The sequence below is a fragment of the Aulonocara sp. 'chitande type north' Nkhata Bay genome, linkage group LG18 (genome assembly GCF_057382095.1).
Source record: "Aulonocara sp. 'chitande type north' Nkhata Bay isolate Kocher_YH1m ecotype deep benthic linkage group LG18, A_spYH_male_GT1.1, whole genome shotgun sequence".
In the NCBI taxonomy this organism is placed as follows: Eukaryota; Metazoa; Chordata; class Actinopteri; order Cichliformes; family Cichlidae; genus Aulonocara; species Aulonocara sp. 'chitande type north' Nkhata Bay.
Window position 1 is genome coordinate 10,176,151 of NC_141361.1, and position 25,904 is coordinate 10,202,054.

The 25,904-nt window shown below is 39.8% G+C and overlaps 2 protein-coding genes across 2 annotated transcripts; one reads left to right on the forward strand and one right to left on the reverse strand.

Moving 5' to 3' along the window:
* The first annotated feature begins 8,945 nt into the window (after window positions 1-8,945).
* Window positions 8,946-16,564, forward strand: pnp5b (purine nucleoside phosphorylase 5b). The gene is made up of 6 exons (XM_086272384.1): window positions 8,946-9,103; window positions 11,400-11,569; window positions 12,063-12,166; window positions 13,240-13,415; window positions 14,580-14,770; window positions 15,599-16,564. The coding sequence occupies exons 1-6, from the start codon at window positions 9,084-9,086 to the stop codon at window positions 15,811-15,813; spliced, it is 876 nt and encodes a 291-aa protein (XP_086128510.1). The 5' UTR covers window positions 8,946-9,083; the 3' UTR covers window positions 15,814-16,564.
* Window positions 16,565-19,808: 3,244 nt separating this feature from the next.
* LOC147308012 (uncharacterized) lies at window positions 19,809-25,536 on the reverse strand. The gene is made up of 4 exons (XM_086270505.1): window positions 25,120-25,536; window positions 24,815-24,879; window positions 22,755-22,848; window positions 19,809-22,663 (listed from the first exon to the last, which is right to left on the reverse strand). The coding sequence occupies exons 1-4, from the start codon at window positions 25,325-25,327 to the stop codon at window positions 21,597-21,599; spliced, it is 1,434 nt and encodes a 477-aa protein (XP_086126631.1). The 5' UTR covers window positions 25,328-25,536; the 3' UTR covers window positions 19,809-21,596.
* Window positions 25,537-25,904: the final 368 nt, after the last annotated feature.

The following is a 25,904-nucleotide window of genomic DNA, read 5'->3' on the forward strand; positions in this document are numbered from 1 at the left end:
ATTGGTGTAATAATTGATCGCCACTCCCCACAGTCTCCCTTTTTCCTTTTGTTTTTATTAAAATGACACAAAGGGCCATGAATACATCATACAGGCAGCACACCAGATTCACGCAGAGAGAAATAAACACACATGTTCAGTGCCTCGCGTGCACATTCTGCACAAACGCACACAAGGACATGTGCACGCGCCAACAAATGGCCCTAACAAACCACCCCCTGCAGCAAACCTACACACACACAAGTACACACACAAACACTCTTTTAGGGGAAACCACAGAGCACCCTATTCATTTCTTCTGTGCCCGGCGTTTGCTGTGTCCAAGAGCGTCTGTACGGAGCATCCTGTTAAGCTCCGCCACATAAAGAGGGGCATCCGTGAGGTGAATACAACCCCATGGTTTGGCTCAGGAGAGGGTGACAAAGCATTATTTAATAGAAAGAGGACCATTGGTCAATGAGGACCATTGGTCACATGTGCAGAAGAGTCCACTTTGAACAAAGTGCAGGATCAGCCCTGAACTTTATTTTTGTGTTGTTATTGTTGCCATCAAGATGTTCTATTTTAAAGCAACACTGGAGCCTTTCTGTATTACCCCCGACCGCCAAAAAAACAAGACACATATATGAAGAGGAAGTCAGTATCGTGGAAACTAAATAACCACTGTGAAACTGTGTAAAAGTTTTCTGTGTATTCAAAAGAAACGGAAAATATGTGTGATCGTGGCAATGCAAGCGTGTGGCCTTTGAAGAGGAAGGAAAAAGATAAGATTAAACCACGCTGTCTGAACTTTTCTTACGCAGTCAGTTTTTGCATGCACATCTATAAAGCTGCAGGAGCAAGAATCCTAAAATCAAAGCGTAGGCTGAAGCAGCATGAACGTTTATTCTTCTCATTTGTGGCAGTTAGTTGGTTATTTGTTCCTGCATTTTGCAGGGCATCTCCACGCAAGGTGCTTGTACTTCAACATTAGTGTATGAGCGCAAGAATTATAAAGTGTGTGTTAGTTTATAAAGTTTAAAGTAAAAGTAGAAGTAATAGTTTTCTTCAAGGGTTGTTTTGTGGTCACAGTGACAATCAAGCTCTAAGTAATTTAGCCTGAAAATCCAGTTATTACAACACAACAACATTCGAGCATTTAGCCAAGTATTTCACTTTGTTAAAATAATGCATGCTAACCTGCACGTGCATTAATAGCCCCGCAGTCTAGAGTTTATCTGTTTTTGGCAGGTATATTATGTGCGGAAACTACCTTTATTAACTATGTAACTATGTGAGAAAAGTATCTGTCCAAATAAAGTTGCTGTACTGCACACTAATTATATGTAAGTTTGTGCACTGAACGTAAAGTCGACCCTCAGTGCTAATTTTACCCCAACCTGTATGAGCATCACTCAACCCACATTCAATTTCCTCCACAGTTCTTGTAAATTACAGTCAGTACTTCTGACTTGACTAGGAAGTTGGACCAAGCAAGGGGGAACGATAAAAATGTGGCTTCCCTTTTACTTTAAAACTTTATCTTTATTATACCACTTACTGATGGGTTTTTTTCTCACTTAGTTAAAAAGTATTAGTATCAACATATTCTAATTGAAGATATGTCATCAAATATGGTACCTGCAAAAAAAGTAATGATCTCACCATCTTCTCTTTTTGAGCATGACTTTGATCATTTAAAACCTCAAGGTGCTGAAGTACTCGAGACATCGAGACATACATGCGTGCATGCATGTGATTCAGTTTCAGTATGAAGAGCTGTTAAAAAAATCAGCTGTTTACCGTTTTTTCTCTTCATGCGCATGCTAGGGAAAAAAAGTAGGAGTGTGTGTGTGTGTGTGTGTGTGTGTGTGTGTGTGTGTGGTGGGGTCAGTCAGTGCTCTTGGCTCATGTTAGCTGTTAGTGGTGGTGTTGGTGAACTTACCTCCGTTCTTTAGAAACTCTTTTTCTCACCCTCCTTTTTCTCTCTGCAGCCTTTTATCTGATTCTCTCTGCACATTTAGTTGCTGTTTTGCTGTTTTTCCCACTTCCTTCCGGTTCTTACTTCTGCTTGGTGAATTCACTAAGGTGAAAACACAGACATCAGGTTACAGAGAGTTTAAAAAAAACTTGTTGCCAATATTCATGACAGACTTACAAATTCAGGGTTTATTTAAAATGTAGACTTGGTTCATTCATTCATTATGTTTAGCATCCAGCATTATGTAATTATGATGCCGCAATAATAACAATAAAAATACATAATATCATACTATGTTTCATTCAATATCTGTCAGCTTCAGATGAGCTTTAGGCAATAGACAAATGGATGGATGGATGTTTGATGTTTTGTTTAAAAAATAGTAGCTGTGCAAGACCAATTACACAAGTTTGACTTTTGCTGCAATTCCAGGTTTAGTCAGCAGAGGGAAACATATGACAGTATTTCCTACTATTGATCATTTGAGGAATGAGCTCCCTTTTAAGATAAAAAAAACAAGTCATTATAGTATAACTCACTGTGGTTTAGGTAACGGTGAGGGTTGAGAAGTGTGTGTGTGTGCGTGTGTGTGCGTGTGTGTGAGTGAGTGTTTGCGTGTGTGTGTGTGGTACACGTATTACTCATTTTCAGATGACCTTTATTTCTTCACACAGCCACATCACAGGGACCTGTTTCCCTTGCAAGGAAAAAACAGCAAGTTTCCATAAGATAAAGTTAAGGTGAAAATGTGCTTAACAGGAACAGGAAGTTTGGGTAATGACCTCAATATCTAAGGTACTATATATGAGTTTACAGCAGACATTCAGGCCACCAGTTGCTATGCTCTTTGCAGGCCCAATCACTCACACCTGATAGTATTTCATCTCCTCAACAACACTTTAGATACATTGCAGAAATATATATGTATATACAGACATATATATTACTACAATGTATCTTAGATGCAAGATTATTGTACAGGGAGTGCAGAATTATTAGGCAAATGAGTATTTTGTCCACATCATCCTCTTCATGCATGTTGTCTTACTCCAAGCTGTATAGGCTCGAAAGCCTACTACCAATTAAGCATATTAGGTGATGTGCATCTCTGTAATGAGAAGGGGTGTGGTCTAATGACATCAACACCCTATATCAGGTGTGCATAATTATTAGGCAACGTCCTTTCCTTTGGCAAAATGGGTCAAAAGAAAGACTTGACAGGCTCAGAAAAGTCAAAAATAGTGAGGTATCTTGCAGAGGGATGCAGCAGTCTCAAAATTGCAAAGCTTCTGAAGCGTGATCATCGAACAATCAAGCGTTTTATTCAAAATAGTCAACAGGGTCGCAAGAAGCGTGTGGAAAAACCAAGGCGCAAAATAACTGCCCATGAACTGAGAAAAGTCAAGCATGCAGCTGCCAAGATGCCACTTGCCACCAGTTTGGCCATATTTCAGAGCTGCAACATCACTGGAGTGCCCAAAAGCACAAGGTGTGCAATACTCAGAGACATGGCCAAGGTAAGAAAGGCTGAAAGATGACCACCACTGAACAAGACACACAAGCTGAAACGTCAAGACTGGGCCAAGAAATATCTCAAGACTGATTCTTCTAAGGTTTTATGGACTGATGAAATGAGAGTGAGTCTTGATGGGCCAGATGGATGGGCCCGTGGCCGGATTGGTAAAGGGCAGAGAGCTCCAGTCCGACTCAGACGCCAGCAAGGTGGAGTACTGGTATCATCAAAGATGAGCTTGTGGGGCCTTTTCGGGTTGAGGATGGAGTCAAGCTCAACTCCCAGTCCTACTGCCAGTTTCTGGAAGACACCTTCAAGCAGTGGTACAGGAAGAAGTCTGCATCCTTCAAGAAAAACATGATTTCCATGCAGGACAATGCTCCATCACACGCGTCCAAGTACTCCACAGCGTGGCTGGCAAGAAAGGGTATAAAAGAAGACTAATGACATGGCCTCCTTGTTCACCTGATCTGAACCCCATTGAGAACCTGTGGTCCATCATCAAATGTGAGATTTACAAGGAGGGAAAACAGTACACCTCTCTGAACAGTGTCTGGGAGGCTGTGGTTGCTGCTGCACGCAATGTTGATGGTGAACAGATCAAAACACTGACAGAATCCATGGATGGCAGGCTTTTGAGTGTCCTTGCAAAGAAAGGTGGCTATATTGGTCGCTGATTTGTTTTTGAATGTCAGAAATGTATATTTGTGAATGTGGCGATGTTATATTGGTTTCACTGGTAAAAATAAATAATTGAAATGGTAATTTGTTTTTTGTTAAGTTGCCTAATAATTATGCACAGTAATAGTCACCTGCACACACAGATATCCCCCTAAAATAGCTAAAACTAAAAACTACTTCCAAAAACATTCAGCTTTGATATTAATGAGTTTTTTGGTTTCATTGAGAACATGGTTGTTGTTCAATAATAAAATTATTCCTCAAAAATACAACTTGCCTAATAATTCTGCACTCCCTGTATGAATAAGTCCAAGAGCAAGGAATTTTAAGAAAGTCCTCATGAAAACTTATCTGATCTGGTGTCCAGACAACACTTATAATACCTCTGGCACTGCTGCTAGAACCACAGTTGCTCAGTATGAGAATTTTTCTTTGAATTCCAAATCATTACCTAGTGAAGTATCAGCGTCCCCTACTGAATCAGCAGCTTTTAAGACTGGAGCGCCCCCTACTGGTGGCCAAATGCACCAACCCTCAATTTATGCTCGTTGGTGTGTGACTTCATTGTTAAAGTTTCATGAAAAATAATGAAAGCAACTATAATAACCACTTTATTCCACGACGACTCCAGTCTTTAGGGATGGATATGATACTACTTATTATTTTCTTTATTTTGACAAAATAACAAGTTGATTATCTAACTATTCAAAACTGCCATCATTAGTGATATGATGCTTTTAACCCCAATGTTGTGTTAGGTCAAATTTGACAACTTTAAAAGTTTTACCTCCAAAAAATGTAGTTGACTTATCAGACTGACCTAAGATTCCATGTCTTTGTCCACAAAGAAGATTTCCTGAAAAGAAACAAGCAAAGGTTGTGGTTCTGGAGCTTGATTGGAGGTCTCGGGGACATAAGATGATAATTTCTTCATCTTGTGCGGTCTTGGTCAGGAACTGTGTCAGAAGCAAGTGTAGTTTTGGGATACTTTCCTCGGTGCACAAATAAAACATTCACTTTTGACCAGGAACACAACAGGTTACATTATGTGACTGTATAAAACTTTTAAATGTTTCAAAACAAAAGTTCATTATAATATTGACCCAGAGTAGTCTCTAATACACAGTTTACCGTTTGATCCGATTATTTCTTATAATCAATATAAGACAGAAATTGTGTTTCTATAAGAACTCAAATTCAAGACATATAAGATCAGATTAATGAGATTAATAAAGTGGGAACACAAAATTGTTTGACGCGAAATGAACACAACATGAGGGCTAAAGTCAGCTCATAGGTCTGTAGTCAGAACACAAAAAATGACCCAGTTTCTTTCATTGTTAAGAAATGCATGTTACAGAATAAGCATTGCATCCAGTAGGACATGCTCCCCTTCAAAGACACACTGAAACACATAAATGTGCGTTAAAGGCAAAAGTTTCTTCAGCTTCACAGTTCAGCCTCATTCGTCCTTTATCAGAGGGCTGTGGCGACCCCTACAGGAAACAACAGAAAGCAAAAGAAGATCAAGTTTGTTTTATCCTTTTCCTTGGTATCGTGGTTTGGAAGTTTATCTGTAAAAGAACAGAAAGTAGAAAGTTACTCAACCAAAATGTTAAATCGTCTAAGAGGCTGATTGGTGAGCCACAGCTGAACCAGTCGTCCTTGTGCAGACAGTTTTACTTGACAACTCTCAGCCTTCGCGTAGCGACTTTGACTTTCCTGCTTCTGGAAAAAAGGGTTTTAGTGCAGAACAATACTTTGTTCCAGGATCCAACACTCAAATAAACAAATCATAGCTCTGGTTCACTAAATTAAGTTGTTAATATTGATTTTTTTTTTTTTATTTATTCATTCATTCAGCATTCTGTTCACTGTGTTTGTATATAATATATCCACATGGGCATGGATGCCTCACTACTGCAGATCAAATCTAACTGGTTAGCTTGGTTAGGTTTGAGGCCTATAAACAACAGGAAATAACATGAATGTGTTCAACATTCAACTGAATTCAATTCAAGATGAAGGGTTGAGGTTGTGGATGTTGTGGAGGAAGTAAAAGGGGGAAAAAAGAGTAAAATAAAGTATGCATGTAACAACTTTCATTAAGGCCGTGCCTAAATAATAAACTCCAATTTTATCTGGAATTCTGGTTAATTAATTATGAACCTGTTGCTCCTTAAAAGGACGTCAAAGGACAATTAACCTACAATTAAACAGTAGCTCGAATCTGCTTTGGGTTATCAAAGCAAAATTCTTGCACTTGTGACCTGTTACTAATTTATATTCAGAGTGAGAGCAGCGGGCTTTGGCTTGCACGTCAGGAAGCCGTGTGAATGCAAATCAGCAGTTACATAATAGTATGTAACAGAACACTGGCTGCTCTGTACAGCTCCCAAAGCAGGTATATAACACAGGACACACTGTGATACAGTGAACACATAAACTCTGGCATGCATACATTACACGTGTATGAACCTGTCATTTTAAAACCATCTGGTTTTAAAACTCTTTATTCACTAAAGCTACTGTTATGTTCACATGCATACAAATGGGCTGCCATTTAATTTGTACTTGAAGGACTATTCCTGATTATTTTGGAAAAGTGTTCGGCCTTCCTTTTGTAAAAACATCAATTTAGGATTTTTACTTAGTCAACACTTTAAAGAATGACTGGTGCTTAAACAGTGCTCACTAGATTTTGGTGAAATTTGGGGCAACACTTGCAATGATCTTTAGGAGTTTAGACCCAATGTTTGTGGTAAAACCCATGGAAAATATTCACTAAATCCCAAAAGCAACATATCCTTCATTTTGGAACATATACTTTTCTTCTAGTTCCACCAACATCTGCAGTATGTCTCCTCTGAAGTGTAGTATTTCATTATGTAAGAGCCCAAGGGCAGATTTAGTGCTGAACTCCTCGCTACCAATGAAATGAAACGTTTTAATGTTAAAGACGCCCAGCCCTTTTACCCAAGTGTCCCCTCATGCCTGAGGAGAAGTGCATGTTCAGCCATGAGCAGAGGAAGGGTCCCCAGTCCTGACAGTTCATTTCTGTAAGCAGCAACAGCTGTAGGAAAATAGCAGACTGACAAAATAATCTGAAGAGGCTGAAAAATGTTTTTTCAGCTCTTGAAAAACTTACACTCATCTTATAAATACACGGCATTAAAAAGGGTACATCAGGACGCAATTAAAAATAATTCTCAGCACGTTCTAAAATTATTTAAGAACAACCTCAGATGATTGATGGTACATGGTTTATTACAGTGTTATTATATATTAAAGAGAAATTCAGCAAAATGCTGAAGCAGTGAGTGAAAAACTAATTACAATCCAGCATTCAACCATTCAGTTTGCTGCAGTGCTTGGGATCATTAACTGTAGAATACTTTGGTATACAGTGTAGGTCATGGTCAGCTCATTAACCGCGAGGACCACCCCCTGTGCTTGACAGATGACTTTTTTTTAAAAAATGTCCTGATAAATATAAAGATAAAACCTTAGAACTGAAAGTGGGCTTACTTTTCTTTTTCTTTTAAATGACTGTATCTTTAGAAAACAATTGCAAGCTGTTGCTTTAAAAAAACCGTTTTTTTTTTCTTTCATAAAAACTTTATTAAAAGCGTAAAATTTGCACACAGAACCCAGGACAGCTCACACTGCTAAGTAGTGCCACATGGGAATGTACAACCTTGAGACTTGATCCACAATCGCCTTCTCACTATCTCAACACAGCTTAAAATCTTCTGAGTTCGTTTTCCTGTGAATCAGTTCATCCCTCCAAACACAGATCGATGATAAACTAGAATTTTTCATTGTTTCAAGTACATGAAGAAATGCCTACTCTTACCACGTGTGGCTAAGTTACTCTGGAAAGTTGATTTTCCTTTCCCTATCATTTGTCAACAAAGTCTGTATGCGGTAAGCTTTTTGAGCTGTGACAATTTATTCCTTCTAATATTTCTAGTAAATACTAGAAGAAATTAAAATATGCCGGATATTATGTAGCCTATGGTCCTTTTTGTATCACGTGCAGGGCGATTGCATCAGCACCAAAACCTTCACAACCACGTTCTTGAATGGGGTTCGGTGCTGCCTTCAAGTCCTGTGGGAAATTCGATCAAAGTTTTGATGCTTGTTCAAAAAGCTAAAGAATAACTCCCAACATCTTACCTTCAATCTCCTTTTCAAATAGTATAACAATAATATCCCTCAGAAACATTTGCTTGTTTTTGATCCCGTTATTAAAAATGTTGTTGTTCTTTATCTATCCCAAAGTGGGTATATTCTTGTGTGCGCAGCAGTTTTATTTGGGTGTAAAACACGCTAAATAAAAGCTCGAGAAAGTTAAGAAAGCGAGGTAATATAGAATATATGAGCTAAGTAAGTAAATTTAAATGGTTTATAATAAAAGGCTAACAAGGTTAACTCATCTTAAGGGAATATTATATATAATTAATAAAGAATGTCTTACAGTTGGTATATTTGGACAAATGCGTAATAATAATTCGTAGTTATTTTTTCAGTTTCATTCTTAAGTATTAGAGGTGTATTTCAGTCAAAGTGGGAGCAGTCTCACTAATTTCCTTTTGTAACAAAAACAGAGGACGGATCCCGGCTCCTCAAGAGGCTGCCTCGTGTGGATTTTTGTCTTAATTCCACACACATCCTTCCTTATGTCGACGCGCTGTATCCTGAACGCAGCACCGATTGCTATGACTACTTGTGTTAACCAGTGCATCAGAGGCACACGCCTGTGGGTGGACCAATCAGAGCCTCCGATGTCATGCTATGCCAGCAGTGACATAGAAGGGTGGGGGTGTGAATCTAAAACCGGTCCCACATCAGGAAACCCGAATAATACCGACAGGACTCACTCTAACACAGAACAACCTGCTGACTCCATCTGAATCACATTCCATCATGTCTGAGTTTATCTCTGGGTGAGTGAACTATTCATACCTTCCTTTTGTATTCGTATTAAAGACTAAAGACATCTGTGTGTGATTAGAACTACTCGTGTAGGCAGACTCTATTTATGATGTATTAATCCCTCAAATACCAAATACTTGCACCTCTAGCATACGTTTTCTGTGTGGAGGCTGGATTAACTTTGTGTAGTCCATCACCGGGTTTCTATTCTGTTGAATGTGTATAGCTGCTTCTGTCGAACATCAATAAGGAAACAAATATCCTCAAACTGCTTAATTACGGTGGTCCTGATTTAAAGAATAAAAAAAATAGATAAATAAATAAACTGCCTGGGGCTTTAACATCTCTCCGCTCCGCTGGCAGTTTTCCTGAGTTCTTCCGCAGTCTTTGAACGCGCAATTACGCGCGGAAGAGCTACAACGTGCCCACCGGCACTGATGGATGGGGCGGAAAAACCCCACACGAGATCCTCCGTGACGTCACTGAACCCGCTGTCCCATTACTGGCACAGGAAGGTGGTTTATTCACAGTGAACACACACTGTAATCTCCTCGTTGCCGTAATGCTTCCTTCATGTCGCAGTTTGTTTCATTTGACCACATGTGGGCCCAATGAGGTGTCCGTGAGTCAGCTACAGCCTCCACCACCATCACATAAAAGTGTGGGCTGGGTTAGTGACGGAGCGCACGTACCACTTTGAAAGAGGAAAAGAATGAAAACATTGGAAACGATTGAACAGAAAGATTAGAACATGATTTTTGTTTGTTTTATTCTGTTTTTTAAATGTTGAGCGCGTAAAAAAGAACAGATCTTCACTTTCCCTCGATTTATTATCGGGTTTTTTTATCCTTATATAAAATAAGCATATACTGCCATTATTATAGTGCTTTTTTAGTACACATTTCACTGTACTCAGAACTATGTATGTGACAAATAAAGGATCTTGGATCTTGAATCTTGTCCTGCTTAAAACACCTGATCGAAGTAGCATCATTAATAGACCCATTCTACCACCTGGATTTTTCCAACTACCGTGAAGCTTCTTTCTGAACGAAAAAGAAGGTCTTTAAAGGGGCTTTAGGGGGTTCAAAGGGCGGGATTAACTCCCAAACTCCTCCAGAGTCTTCAGTTATTCTTGTGGTAATTACACTGTGGTGATTTTAATTACAATAGCTCCACTTGGGTGGGTGAGTGGGGGAAGGGTTGGGATGTTTTGTACCACTAATGAAATGATTTAAAACACATGTGATATTTAAAACTACATGTGATATTTCCATTGGTGATAGGCATCCACTCTACAAATCAGTGCCTTACCATATGTGGTTAAGGCCTCTGCATCTACTGCATAGGATGAGGGGGGGTGGCCAGAGGGCAAGCATGCAGTGAAGCTAATTTGGCAATACGTGGTGTGTAACAAGCAGAATAAACAAGTTCTCTGATGCTATCTTGCTGAGCCCCTTTTTATGCTAATATTCAGCTTTAATAAGACACTTCCCCAGTCTTTGTTAATGGCTTATATATCGGATGAGCCTGTTAACAGCTCACTTTGATCCGGTTAAAGATAAAGTGTTTGTAGAAAAGAGCACAGACAGGTTAAACAATATTTAGTTTGCTTTTGATTAAACTATTTGCTTTTGGGGTTGTTTTTAAGGTTTTATGTTATCTCATTGGTTCTATTTCATGTGGAACAACCTAGTGGCTGTAATCAAGTGGCTTTACAACATTTTATTATTTATATAGTTTAAAAAAACGTAGCCATCCTCAGGAAATTAACAGGGTTATAAGTAAAGTTAAAGAGCCGTGCTGGTGGTGATCAGAGCACAGAAGGCAGAAAACCGTCAGTGTTGATGTGAGAATTGACTCCTCAAATGTACAGACAAACAAAACTGAACAATAAAAGGTGCATCGATGTTTGGTTGAGAAACATTTCATTCTGTTTACATCACACAGGCATTTCACTCAACCACCTGACCGTGACACACTGTATGTTTGCACAATAACAGGATATTAAGTGTGTTTGTACATGTCTGTTCAAGACATTCATTTCAGCTCAGGAACTGTACAGGATACTCCTCCTTACAAATTGCATCAGCTGAAATGGCAAATCACTGTTATTTCCTGGTAAAGGAATGCTGTATGCAGTATGAATTTGTGTGTAAGAAGACTAAAGCCTCTATGTCAGACCTTTGAGATAAATACTATAAATAAAAACTGACTTTGTTTGTGTGTCCTCACATGTTAGGCCACGTTCTGCTTTGAAACACTGCATAACTTCATGTTTTCATATATGTTTCTCTTGCTTTCCAGCGTCAGCTATGAAGAATGCAAGACCACAGCTGATTGGCTGCTGTCGAACACACAGGTGCGGCCGATTGTGGGAATCGTGTGCGGTTCAGGCCTGGGAGGTCTGGCTGAAATGATCAAGGACCCGCAGATTTTCAAATACAGCGATATTCCCAATTTCCCCCGGAGTACAGGTATCCACAACCTCCAGCAGTTTGGGAAACACAACTGTTTGTTTGTTTGTTTGTTTGTTTGTGTGTGTGTGTGTGTGTGTGTGTGTGTGTGTGTGTGTGTGCGCGCGCGCACGCGCACGCGCATGCTTGTGACCTTGATTCGACACAGTCCCACGGCACTTTATGAAACAGTCTTAAGATTTAATCTGCTGATTTTTTTATTCTTGGACATGAATTGTCATTACACTGCTCTTAAAAAGGGTGAGTTGAACCATATAAACTGTTCAGTTAGAATTAGGAAGTACAAATACTGTCTTAGGTGTAGAAAAAGATCATGTTTTGGGTTAAAATATAATAGTTGCCACTTTTCCTACTTTTAGAGCTTCATCTTCTTCACTGTCAAATCCAGCTTTTCAACTGTGCTGACTCATGACTACTTCACACTTTGCCATAAGATTGGGCTGTGTTGTGAATTGCACTGGGGTCTAACAGTGTGTGTTTGTGTGTGTTGCAGTGCATGGTCATGCTGGCCGGCTCGTGTTTGGAACACTAAAAGGGAAGCCATGTGTATGCATGCAGGGCAGGTTCCACCTGTACGAGGGCTACCCCATCCAGAAGGTGAGTAGAGACAAAAAGCTAACACAGGCAATAAAAGCTTGTCGTTTTTTTGCTATCAGAGTCTTCTGGACTAGAGCAGGTTCTTCCATTTAGAGGACATTCCATAGATTCTCACAGGGTCAATAAGTTGTATTCAGTCAGAGGACAAAAGGAAACCTGAGGCAGTGGTGGGGAGAGGAAGTACACAGTCATTTCTGGATGGCTGAACATTGTAAATGTTCTGTATCGATACTATACACCCGATTTTAGCTTTGTGGTTTGTGAGTGTTAGCAGCACATAAGTCCCAGTACTTTAAACCCCTGTAGTCCGTATCATAAAATGCTAAATTAAAGGATTGTATCCCTCAGACAACACAGCAGATGTTTATTCGAATGTATGTTTTACCTAATTGAACAATACAGAAGATTTTAGAGAGATTTACTCATAATATACTTCCAATCATAGAGATACAAAATGTGGATGAATAAAAGCCAAAAAGCTTTTAATAAAAACATTTTAAAAACTCAGCAGGAACTTTTTCCCCTCAGACACTGGTCAGGATTATGCAGGGTTATCCACAGGCTTTTCTGTCCAGTGTTTACAGTGGAATAGTTTATCTAGTAGAAAGTTATTCCCACAAAAAGTGCCAGCTCGGAGCTTTGAAGACACAAACAGCTGCTGAGCATCTCAAATGTAAATCTCAGGTTTCTAAGGCTTCTGGAAGATTACTCACTCCCAGACTTTTGCTGTGGAGCACATGGAGACTAAACAATGAGAAAATTAGCGTTCTCTCTGACTTGGATGGCTCCTTAAATGTAACGTTGATCTAAGCTTGTTATGTCGACTGCTCTCGGGAGAAGACAACTGTATTCAGGTTATCAGTGTAGGGAATTTCTTTGTGTCTATTGTTACATCAGTGTGTTAATAAATAAAGGTGAATTTCCTAAATCGATAACTGAGAGCAGTTTTCTTCCACACATTTCATGTCTCTTGTGTTATTCAATGTTCGCTTTGCATGAGTTTTGCTTGTTTGTCTTATAACGTTAACACACGTTTTTTTTGTGTGTGTTTTATATTCACTTATTTATACTAGATCACATTGCCCATGCGCGTCTTCAAGCTGATGGGCGTAGAGACGATGATAATGACCAACGCAGCCGGAGGCCTCAACCAGGACTACAAAGTGGGGGACATCATGGTCATCAAGGACCACATCAACATGCCAGGGTTTGCTGGGGTCAACCCGCTGTCTGGACCCAATGATGACAGGTAGGTGGAGGTGAGGGAGGGGTAGAAGCAGATATTGAAGATAGCATTTTTTGGTTTGAAGCTTTTCTAGCTAATTTTTTTCTCAGTACATTAAGCATTAAATTTTGCTGTTCCAGTCATTGTTAACATTTCCCTGTAGCTATGAAAGTCGACCAGTCCACTATCAGTCTAAGGGCTTCTGTTGTTATAAATAAAGCAGGCTGAATGTGAACCTGTGTAACAAGAAGCGTTGGAGAAGATTTCCTCTGAATTAAAAACAAACTGTTATGAATGAGCCGTTGTTTCGCTCAGTATAAACATTTAGACAGACCGACCGCTAAAATCATTAACAAGACCTTGGAAAATGCCTCACCCTGGTGCCACCCGATGCTACACTCTCAGCGTACACATGGTTGAATTTTACTCACAGTTAAAGTAGCCCTGGGGCCACAAGAGAGGCACCTTTCGGACTTAAGTTTGTTCAGGTTTAACCTTGGTACAAACACATTTACATGAATGTTAGAAAGGATGCGCTGCAGTAACAGAATTTGCTCATTCTGCTACTTATTTTATCATAACTGACTGCTGTCCTCCTAAAGATCGCAAATTTTATGTTTGTAAGCAACTCGTGGTCCCCAAAACATTTGGTTAAATATTTCAAGCGAGGGCTACACCGTCACTGTGCAAACAATTGAGCTGTTCTAAGTTCCCTCCTCCACCATGACAAATGTGCATTGTTGGGCCCTCCTACACAAAACTGTGACTCTTCAGACCTTAAACAACAATAGGCATTTGATTTTTAGGGTCAGCAAGTATGCCTGTTGTTTAGGGTGGCTTCACACTGGAGGCTTTGCATGACACTTATTTAATGCTGGCCACAGAGCCAGGTTGAGACATTAACAACTGCCAAGTGGGGATGTTGTGGTTTATTTAAAATTATGACCAGCTTATGTTGGTCTGTTATAATGAACATAGCACATTCTTATCTCTGTAAGAGATGCTGAAAGATAAGACAATTTGGCTGATGAAAAATATCCTTTGTGAGCTTTTTATCTTCTCATGATCACATTAAAAAACTCTGAGTATCTATTTGTTGGGTAACTTCAGTATTGAGTCATAGCTGTGTAGATTCCTGTCTTTTGTTGTGTAGATTCTTTTGCGTCAACACTCCTGTTCTCCCTTCAGGTTTGGCTTGCGTTTCCCCTGCATGTCTGATGCCTACGATCGCAAGCTCCGGCAGCTGGCGCACGATGTGGCCGCAGACCTGGGCTTTAGTGAATTTGTGCGTGAAGGCGTGTACTGCGTTCTCGGAGGCCCCTCCTTCGAAACCATTGCCGAGTGCCGCATGCTGCACATGCTAGGCGCTGATGCTGTCGGTGAGTTTTAAATGTTGCTCTCTCACACAAAAACACATCGACTTCTGTTTTAATATTCCTACGCGCCTCACATTGTCCCAATCCCGAATCATCACAACTACAAGCAGATATCTTTTTGAATGAATGGAGATCTGATCTGATCCAAAATGGATTTCTTGCTCTAGGATGGATATTAGTTGCTTATTTAGGAGAAGAATTCAGATAATAGTCTTGTTCAGGATGGAGGGTGAAGTAGAGTTCAAAAGTAAAGCAGTCAGTTTACTGGTTGATCGAGGTTCCTACTCTCATCTGTCTCTGCAAACTGTGTGTCGTGGCTGAAAGAATAAAATCACAGATCCATGTTTACCCTGAGAGATAAGGTGAAGAGCTCTGTTACTCATGGGGAGCTCAGGATCGGTGCTTGGGCTTTTAGGAGGCCTGTTGAAAGTCTTATCAGATTAATTTACTTCTTAAAGGAGCTGCTTTAATCGATCAAGCAGTCTCTTTTATAATATGATATGCAGAATAGGCCTTTTTCAGATGTAAGGCAAAGGAAAATTCTTGTTAGGGACTGCAAAACACAAACAAGGCATTTAATGGATAAAATAATAATCAACATATCAGCATACCTCACACAGACGAAACGTGTCATCCCTCTATAGAAAAAGATTGCCCAAATACACTAATATACCCAAAACTACATCCATATGTACAATACTAAATAAAATCTGACAGTTAAATAATTTCATATTTGTTCTTCTAGTTTAAGAATAAGCTTTATGCCATTTAATTAAGGAAGTATATTGAGAACGTCAGTGTTATAACTTACCTTTTCAATTTTTAATGCAGGGATGAGCACGGTACACGAGGTGATCGTCGCCCGCCACGCTGGGATGCGCTGCTTCGCCTTGTCTCTGATCAGCAACCGCGCAGTGATGGACTACGACAGCCACGAGAAGGCCAACCACGAAGAGGTCCTGGAGACGGGCAGGCTGAGGGCCGAGCAGATGGAGAAGCTCGTGTCCACCATTGTGGCTCAGCTGGAGCATAACATCAATAACTGATAGATGACCTGGTGGCCACCGTCACTGCACTTGATCTCTGCATCACATCTAGAGGATTTCTATCAAAACGCTTAGCTGAAAGCAATTTTTAAAGCACAATGCTTGTAGAATGATGAACTACTTTCTTAGCGAAACTTTTTAGTCTTATGAGCTTGGAAACTAGTCCACATAATAAGCTTTGTTTACATTTACACTGCACAGATACTGTGTTAGGACAAACGTTCTCTTGACTATTTCCTGCTGTAGTATACTGTACTGTGTCCAGCTGCAAAGGGATTCAGTGAAACAGTATCGTGTTATAAAACCTAAATTATTAACCTATTTATTTCTCATTCTCTTACATTCCCTCACATCAACTATTCGCTAATATGAAAAACAAATGATGTTCACATTTTTTTTTATTTAAGAGGACCAACTCATTCAGCATACGTTCCTGTCAATTTGACTAAAGTGGTAATAATGTTCCTTTTTTTTTTGTAGAGAAAATGTAAATTATAAACTATTTATAGAAAATGTTTTTAAGTAGGTTTTTTGTATTTGTTTTTTTTAATGTATAGACTACATTGAAGAAAGAGACATGGCACAGTTATGAAAGAAAGTAGATTACATTAAAAATGTCTTGCCATTTCCTGTCACTGTGTAAACTAACAGGCCGGCTGTGCGTCAGCCTGTGCTTTTAGTGGTACTTTACTAAGATCTGTAACAACTATAGCTCAGCTTTTACAATAAATTACTCTGTTGGAAAACTAAAGTGGTTTTTGTGTGCTGCGTTTGAAACTGTGGGGCTGAATGTTTCTGTGATCAATCACAGGATGTCTCTCTCCAGTCATCTTGAAATGATTTAAATCAATCTTCATTTTCATGCTAAAGCATTAAGAGACTCAAAATTAAAGTAATGTTCTTTTGTTATTCGTGTGCAAACATTTCCTGACTGTTCTCACCTTTTTATTTGTGAAGTTAGTGTCTTTCATTCAAGTATTTTTGTACCCCTTTGGTTTATTTATTACCTTGTAAACGTGCCACTAAAGCAAAGACAATCTGATCAGCTTAATTTAAATAACTCCTAAATTTTTAATGTTATTTTTAATATTCGGCTTCACCTAAAGGACAAAGAAAAATACTGTTGGACCAAAAAAGGTGAAGAAATCCAAACTGTGTCCACACATAAAGGAGCCTGTTAGAAGAAAACCTTCAATTAAAGCACAACCTGCTAGCTCAGTGTAAGCTTCCCTGAGTAAGAATTTAGTAGGTACTCAGTTTGTTTCTCATTTTATCTGCAGTCCTTATCCTCCTTTCTTATCACTGACAGCCTCCCCTAACTTTCCCATGCATTTTCTACTCTGCATGCCACCTCTGGTCACTTTCTTACCCAAATATCACCCACTGCCATTTGCTCCCTTCCTCCTCCCATGAAAAGAAAAAAAATTCCATGACGCTCAGGCACTGCTGTTTATAGCCAAACAAGGTTGTGAGAATTTTACAAGCTGTCTGTAATCCAGCATCCAAAAGAGGGCGATCAGGTGTCTGCACAAAATGTGCTGAATAAATACACAGAAACAAAGAATCATCCTGTGGGTGTGAAGGCTAGATTTATGGAAAAGTACGCACATAAACCTTTGTGAGTCCTCAGTGTACTGTGAGTAATTTGCTTGCTGTTCATAAAAATATGTTGAACGCAAAGCGGTTGACATATTTTCACTTCTGGTTCCTCCTTCGAACAAGAAAGTTAAAGGTACTGATCTGCACTATTTGACTTGAACACACTTTATATATAAGCTTTGAATCGCCACAGATAACACGTTCTACAACTTGCAGCTGAGGTAAAAGACAGAAGACAGATTCTGCTGAAATGTGAGTGGAAATATATACAGGATTACTAATAAGGCCATAGGAATAGATCGCACCTCTGATCTCTGAATGTACTCGAAGCAATCTGGCCATTCTCCTCTGACCTCTGGCCTCAACAAAGCATTTTAACCTAGAGAAGTGAAGTTCACTAGATTTGTTCTCTTTTTCAGACCTATTTTCTGTAAACTCTGTCACCAGTTTAACTTAGATGTTGAAATGCATTGAGTTGCAGTCATGATCAGATATTTACACAAGACAAACAGCTGAACAATAGTCGAAAACGCACACACAAATAAAGTGTCCGCATGTGTGCAAGTTATTAGTTAAGAGACAAAGGTTTAGACATTTCCGCTTCAGCTCTGTGTGTTATTATTTAGAGGGGACACGATTACTGTCATCGCAGCTATAAAACTAAGAACACAGAAGCCCCGCCCACCTACTGTTTAATCCTTGTGAGAGGCATCCAGCTGACAGAAAGTTGGCTCAAAGGTAGGTGAAGTGAGCTAAAACAGGATGTTTTACACAGAGGATAAACTGAGGGGTTGTATTAAAATGGCCCATTATTGGACAAATAAGCCTTTGAAAACTTCCTCCACTTACATCAAAAAAGTCTCACAAATATGACAGCTGTTCTCGAAAGATAATGTAGAAGAAAAAGGAAGTGTTTTTCACACGCCATCTACCGGGGCACACTGCACCCGGGCAGTTTTTTGTTGTACTTTACAACCTCCCAATAAAAAGCCACATTAAAACTGTGTATTTAATCCTGCCCACAAAGATAAACTTTAAATTTAACCAACAAGATTTTCCATATTAGTTCTGTGCACGTGCTCTTACCAAAAACTCTGACAGGTTTTGAACAAGGCCAAGAGTCTGGAGCCTTGAAAACGGGATAGAGAAGTAATAACAATAATGATAATACATTTTATTTTAGGCGCCTTTCAAAACACTCAAGGTCACCTTACACAGAAGACTGACGTCACAGTGTTGATCTGTTGATGATGATGATATTGAAAAGTCCATGTTAACCAAGGTTAATATTTAACATTATAGCATAATAATCATTCTTTAGCATGTTATATTTCCAACATTTATTAATAGAACAAACCCAGAGTAAGGCCATATTTGGTAGTAAAATTGGGATATTGACTCGATGAAAGCAAATAAAAAAAAATAAAATAGTATTTCAGGTATGCCAGCATTATTTTTCTAAGAATGAATGTGTTATTTCATGGATCTGTTGTCTGGAAACCATAGAAGTAAATTTCGCAGTAATCCACTGCTGTTTAGAGATTTCAGTATAAACCAAGTGAGCTGGCATTACAATCCAAAAGGCTTATCTTATAAACTACAGGAAGCAGTTTTATCCAAATGATCTCAGGCCTGTTACAGCCTGTGTACGACTCAATCTACTGTCTCAGTGTTACAGGGTTTCTCCTCTTTGAGAGCCTGACAGTCCAAGAGAAAACAGCGAGTGAAGAACACAAAGCATGAAGAGGTGGAATAACGCAAAGAGACAGAGACAAGTGCTCTAGAGGCTGATGTGCCTGTCGCAGGACTGTCCTGAGAGCAGTTTATGTAAGAGGCTGTAAAATACATGAAGTTCACAGGCAGGTGGTTGCTGTTAGTTCCTGTAATAAACATCAAATTGTGAACTCCCTGTTCCTGTTCAGGCAGCAGCATAGTTCCCTTTTTGCACAGTCACCCTGGATGAGTTACAACGCCCTCTGCTGACATCTCATCTAATGGACTGACTGCAAATCTGATGAGTGCATGGCATGCTGCAGTAGTGTCTGTCTGCAATTTCAGTCTGTTGTTCGGTGGTCGGCAGGCGAGTTTTGTAGATATAAATCAGGTTATTGATTTATGTAACGCCAGATCCCAACAGTCGCCTCAAGGCGCTTTATGCCTAAGTTAAAGAGGCCACAATAATAGAGACGTTTAATTGTTGTGCAATTAAAATGCTATGATGCTTATATAAAATGATAAGTGTATAAATGCTAAAAAAAAGGGTCATTTTCACATGTCGGTGGGTGTTTGTTAGGTAAAATAAAATTTAATCTAGATAAGGTTTAAAATTAGTTGCCATGACTATTGCTGAAGTCTTGTAGTTTGCAGAGAAGCAGACAGAAATTTGGTGGATTACAGTAGGATGCTATAATCTGAGCATCATCTGATTGCTGACCGAGTAAATTAATTATAAAATGTTCCTATTAAATATCTTGTTTGTGTTACAAAATCAAATCTTAAAATCAAAGGCTTGTTTTTTTTTTGTGTCTTTCACGTAATTGGTTTTTGGACCATTGTTGTTCAAGACAAAAAGTTAAAGCTGTGGTTTTAACCTTTTTGTTTTAAGGGAAAAATCCCCAAAGGTTTTACTAATGCTAAAATTCAGCTTGTATCCGTTTCTATTGTTAATGACTCACAAAATGGTGAATTACTTAATGGTCAACGTGACAAGAGTTAAATAACATTAATCAGTCATATATCTTTTGAAAGTTAATGGATTAAAATAATATTTGCAGCCTAATTTTGAATGATAGTGAACTCAGGCAAGTAGTTTGAGGAACTCTGTGTCAGCAGGGAGTGGTTTCCTGGTTCAGGTGTATGAAGGAGAGCTGGAGCGGTGTGATGGGAGCACTGCCAGCTGAGGAGAGGCACAGCTGTCTCGCATAGCTAATTAACCTCGCAGTCAGAGTTTTCAGAACAGCCAGCGCTCCACGGCCGGGCACGTGAAGTGGAGCAAACAGAAGTGTGTACCTGTGAGTTATAGTCACATAACTGTGAGTACAAACCACAACATGACATTCATTTTTACTACGCGAGTAGCTGCACCCAAGAGCTCGAAGTTTGTCGTTGAAAAAGTGTGACGTCCAAAACCAGAAACACTGACAAAACCCTCTATCCCTTCATCCATCTAAAGGTCTGAATTTAATTCTTTCATGTGAGTATAACAGCAAAAAAATGCATCTGTTGGTTTTGATAACAGATTTAATATAAAGCATAACAAAGAGCAAAGGGTTTATGGGAAGAGTTTCATGGAAAATCTAACAGAGAGGACGAGTCAGGCAGGCTTCGAACGTCTGACATTAAAGCACAAACCTGAGAAAAGTTTGAATGAATTTGAATGAAAAACCTTTGTCAGAGTGAATGGGGGTAATGAGCATCTTGTGCTTGTAAGGTTTCAGTACTGAGATGACACGAACCCCAGTTCGACATGAGAAGCAAAAACAAACAGGAAGTCAGAGCAGATCTGCACTTATGCAGGTAACTGTAAGAGCAAAGCCACGTGGTTTTAGATGATGACTCAGCCATTTAAGAGCTTGGTGGCGATCGTGGCTCAACAGTTGGGAGTTCGCCTTGTAATCGGAAGGTTGCCGATTCGAGCCCCAGCTTGGACAGTCTCGGTCGTTGTGTCCTTGGGCAAGACACTTCACCCGTTGCTTGGTGGTGGTCAGAGGGCCCGGTGGCACCAGTGTTCGGCAGCCTCGCCTCTGTCAGTGCGCCCCAGGGTGGCTGTGGCTACAATGTAGCTTGCCATCACCAGTGTGTGATTGGATGGGTGGATGACTGGTTGTGTAAAGCGCTTTGGGATCCTTAGGGACTAGTAAAGCGCTATACAAATACAGGCCATTTACCATTTAAGAGCTTGGTTTTCCTTTTCCATTTTTTTGGATTTCTAGCTTTGGAAGGGTTTCACAAACGTGTGAACGAGGGTGCAGTTCAGTTTCACATTTTGATCATTTTAAGTACTTAAAAAGAAGCAAACATGTTGATATCCAGATGGATTTTGCATAGTAAAATATGCATTAATATACAAAGTTGTTCAGTAATGCCATATGGTTAAAAAAAAATCCCACTGGAAAAAAAAGCTGCCGTCCACTGAATATTTGATTCTCAGACCGTCGTCTTTCACCTCGACCACTCGCACCACCTCAGCTGTAGGTGTGAATGATTCGGTGTCGCTTTAAATGATGCATGAGGATGAAGGTTTTCCCGCACTGTGAGCAGCTGTATGGTCGTTCCCCGCTGTGCGTCCGCTGGTGAACCCTCAGGCTGCTCTGCTGCGTGAACCTCTTCCCGCACTGTCCGCAACCGTACGGCTTCTCTCCCGTGTGAGTCCGGTGGTGTATGCTGAGGTGCGACGAGCACTGGAAACTCTTCCCGCACACCGTGCACCAAAACGCTCGCTTTCTCTTGTGGCTCTGCTGGTGCAGCTTGAACTGGTGGAGGCGGCTGAACGACTTTCCGCACTGCGAGCACCCGTAGCATCGGGCCGTCCCAGAGAGGGGTTTGTGTAGGCTGTGAGGGTTAAAGCTGCTCGGTGTGAACGTGTTGTGCGACTGAGTTACAACTGGTCCGTCTCGAGTTGCGGTCTCCCTCTCAGGGTCTTCCTCTAGCTGGCTCAGGTGAGTGGAGTGTGACGCGTTTCTCTGCGGGTAAATTAGTTCCTTCTGCTTGTCTTGCTGCAATAACGGAGCCTGCGACCTAGGCTGGAAATCTGACGACTGTGGAACGTCCTTCTGATATTCGCTGTTGTAAATCCCATTGCAAAGCCTCTGAGAAGGCAACTGCTGGACGTTAGTCGACTTGCTCAGGTTAGAAGCTACATTTGGATCTGAATGGTCCGGGTACGTGTTGGAATACTCCTCTACTACACTAGAGAAGTCAGGGAACCCAGTGTCAATGTCATTACCTTCAATTATGGACGACCAAATTTGATTCTCCCTTTCATCCAATGAAAATTCAGCAGCAAGTTGCGTCTGCTTCCCCACATTGTGCTGGCACCCATCCTGTCTGAATGCCAGTCGATCTTCTTCCTTCTCTGTCTTCACTGTGAACTGAAGGCTACTGATGTCTACTGCACGCTGGGCAGAGTTAAACGAGTCACTGAACTCTGATGGCTTCTGTCTGGCAACCTCTGGATGGGTTAACTGGTGGCCCTCTTCAAACTGCTGGTTCTCTGGAGCACTAGCAGCGTTAGGGTACTGAACAGCAGAACCTGCAGGTGACAGGTGTTAGGAGACTTCAGGTAAGGGTGTGAAGTTCAATTAAGGTTTAATTCTTGCACAAAACCTAGGTCTTCAACTCACCAATTGGTCCAGCAGAATCACTGATCCATAGAGCCTCATCTGGACTTTCTTCTTTAATTGTGAAGGAAACAGTTGCATCTTCAATCTCAGGAAACTACACAAAAAGGGCATGGATTACCTTATTTGTTTTTCAACTTGAGAACTTCTAAGATATATGTTAATAATATAGAGATTGCAACACCAGAATCTGCCAAATTAAGTTTTATATTTCACTTCTTTTAGCTTTGTTTTCCCCTCTACAAACAACTTACTAATTATTAATCCACCCTTTTCATAACACAGCTACCTGCCATAAATAGAAACACCTATGGGAGTGGTGTCACACAAACAAAGCCTCAGCAATGAAACCAAAACTATAAGATTAAGAGGTGACATTTCCGCAGCGAGGTGACATTTATCATATAACTGACACTATTAGATTAACACACAGGTTTTTGATCCACATTTTGAACTAGTTTATCACCAGTGTCAGCTGCCCATTTTTCCCCCCATTTTTCTTTTACAATTTGTGAAAAAATATATACAACCACTAAAAGTTTCTGGATTTTTTTTGTTTAGAAAGGCAAACTTTTAATTCTTTTGGAAAACAAAATAAAGATGACGCTTTAAGATAAAGTTACCATTTCAATCATTTACAGTACAAAAACAGCAACAGCAATTACTTTAACTGGTGTGTGAAGGCCTAGCAGAAATACAGTGAGGTCCTTCTGAGCCTCTGATTATGGGGAACTGTGCATAAAAATGCCCATAATTCCTGAAAGGTTAATGTAACAGTTTTGTTAAACCCCTTCAATTAAAGGCTGAAAGTCTGCGCTTTCACCACATCTCGATTGTTTGATCTAAAATCCACTGTACTGGTGTACAAAACTACACATCTTATATCCACGTCCAAACACTGTAACTTTTTGTAGGCTTTTCGGAAGTGTTCATCAGTCTGGGTGTGAAAATTTCTGATCACTCTAACATGAAAGATTTTTGAGAATCCCCTCAATGCAAACTCAACAGATGACCTCACATTATATCTAAGCAGTTTTTAATATGAAGTAGAACTCACAAGTAAATAAATGACTATAAGGGACCTTCTGCAGAGGCAGCGAAACAGCGCAAAACCACAACACTTCCACCACTAAACTTCACAGATGGTGAACAGTTTTTCTCATGAAAAGCCATCTTTTGTCTGCACCAAACATGTCTACTGTTACTCCAGCCATACAGCTCTACTGTTTCTTTATTTTTCTGATGCTAACACTTTGACACTAACAGCTAAAGAATAAATGAACAAATGCTCAAGTTTTTTGCAAGACTTCTTGTTGCATCAGTCAATCTGCCCCTGGGTTGAACTGACCTTCCACGTGTGGGGGATTTTATCTCATATCATTTGGGGATATGTTTGAATTCCCATGCTCACAGGCAATACACGTTTTCTTGTTTTATTTGTTTATTTATTTATTTTTAAATGAACACAATCTTCAGATATTGTCTTGATGACAACCACAAACTTCAACAGCAAAGAGAACAGCAGAGCACAAACCTCACAGCTTTCAGCTGTCACTGTTAAAGGAAGCTCAAATCGCAGACGCCTAACCTGGACCTGATTTTAAGTCTAGGTGTGTGACACAGAGGGGGTAACAAAATAACTCGAGATGCAAATCTTACCCCATCGTAACCACCATGAAAGACCTACAGGTGCTATTTTGAAGGATTATTGAAATAACTTTAATTTAACAAGGAATAAAATTAACAGTTTGTTGACTTTTCTTCAAAACATTTTTTATCCTTCAATCACCATTCTTGCTGTTACAAAGTTATCCCTTAGATGTCACTTCATGGTTGTTTAAAGGCCAGGTCTCCCTTTTAAAACATCTAAATTAAGCGGAGTTACTTTTTCCATGTAGCTGGTATGTTTTTAAACTGTGTAAACATTGAAACTTGCAGCAACATATTCATTTTATGTATGACTTCTCTAAAAAGAAAAAAGTTTGTTTTGTTTGGGGGTTTTTTTAAAAGAGCAAATGTTGTCCAAAAGGCAACAATTATTAGAGCATGTAGTAAACACAGACCTTCATATCTCTTGCAGGGTGCGGACAGTTGCTCCCCACATCAGTTCCTCTGTCCATGTAGTTTTCTGGTTGCAGAAGGGAAGAAAAATCTCAATTTGAAAGCTCGGGCAGAGGAAAAGTAGATATTATTTGGAGGGGGAGTAAAATACCTCGAAATTCATTTACAAAAATAAGCAGAGGTTAACATAAAACACACCAGCGGTGGCTTTTTAAATCAAATTCTTCCTGCGTTTGGTTCTACTTCTACATTTAGATGCACAACACACTGAGTTGTCAGTTGGCACAAACAGTGATGGAAATCTTACCGAATCCTCGCTGCAGCTGCGCATTTTTGCTCTCCATCACCAGCAGTTTCCTCTTCAGCATCTCGTTCTCGCTCTGCTTTCGGGATATTTCAAGATGCAGAAACGCACATTTGTCATCGACTAGTTTGGATATCTCTGCCACTGCTGCCTTCACCAGAACCTCCATTATTGAGGATAACTGTGTTTGAAAGGGAATGCACGTCGCCATGTTGACTCATTCAAAGTAATATATGCCAGGTAAATTAGAAGAATTAGTAAGTGCTTCCAAGTAGTGGTTTAAAAAATGTGAAAAGAAGCGACGCAGTAGAAAATTTTTACATCCCTGTGAGCATCATGCTAGCTGAAACCTTTCTTCCGTGTGGCGGAGGGCTTTACCATAAATACACGAATAGAGGCGCGGTGGAATAACAGGTACGAGGCCTTCATCATTCTGAGTCATCACCCATGGGTGTTAAATTTGAGCTAAAACTGCACGTAGAAAGGAAATTGTGGGTTAGGAAATGAGATAAAGGTCAATAACCAGCTCAAAGATTAGTTTAGATTCTTGTTGTATTTTATTGGGAAATATGCCACATGGTCTCAAAAAACAAGTCAGATTGTACTTACAAATACTAATTGCAGTAGTAGTAAAAACTAAAGAAAGATAGAAAAAATGTTTGAATAAAGAAAGTTCAGGAAATGTGTGCAAATGGAACAACAGACCTTCTCTTTGGGACTCCAGGACATCAGTAAAAAATTTAGAAAATACAAGAAAACATACGTGGATACCTTAATCTAGTTCATTT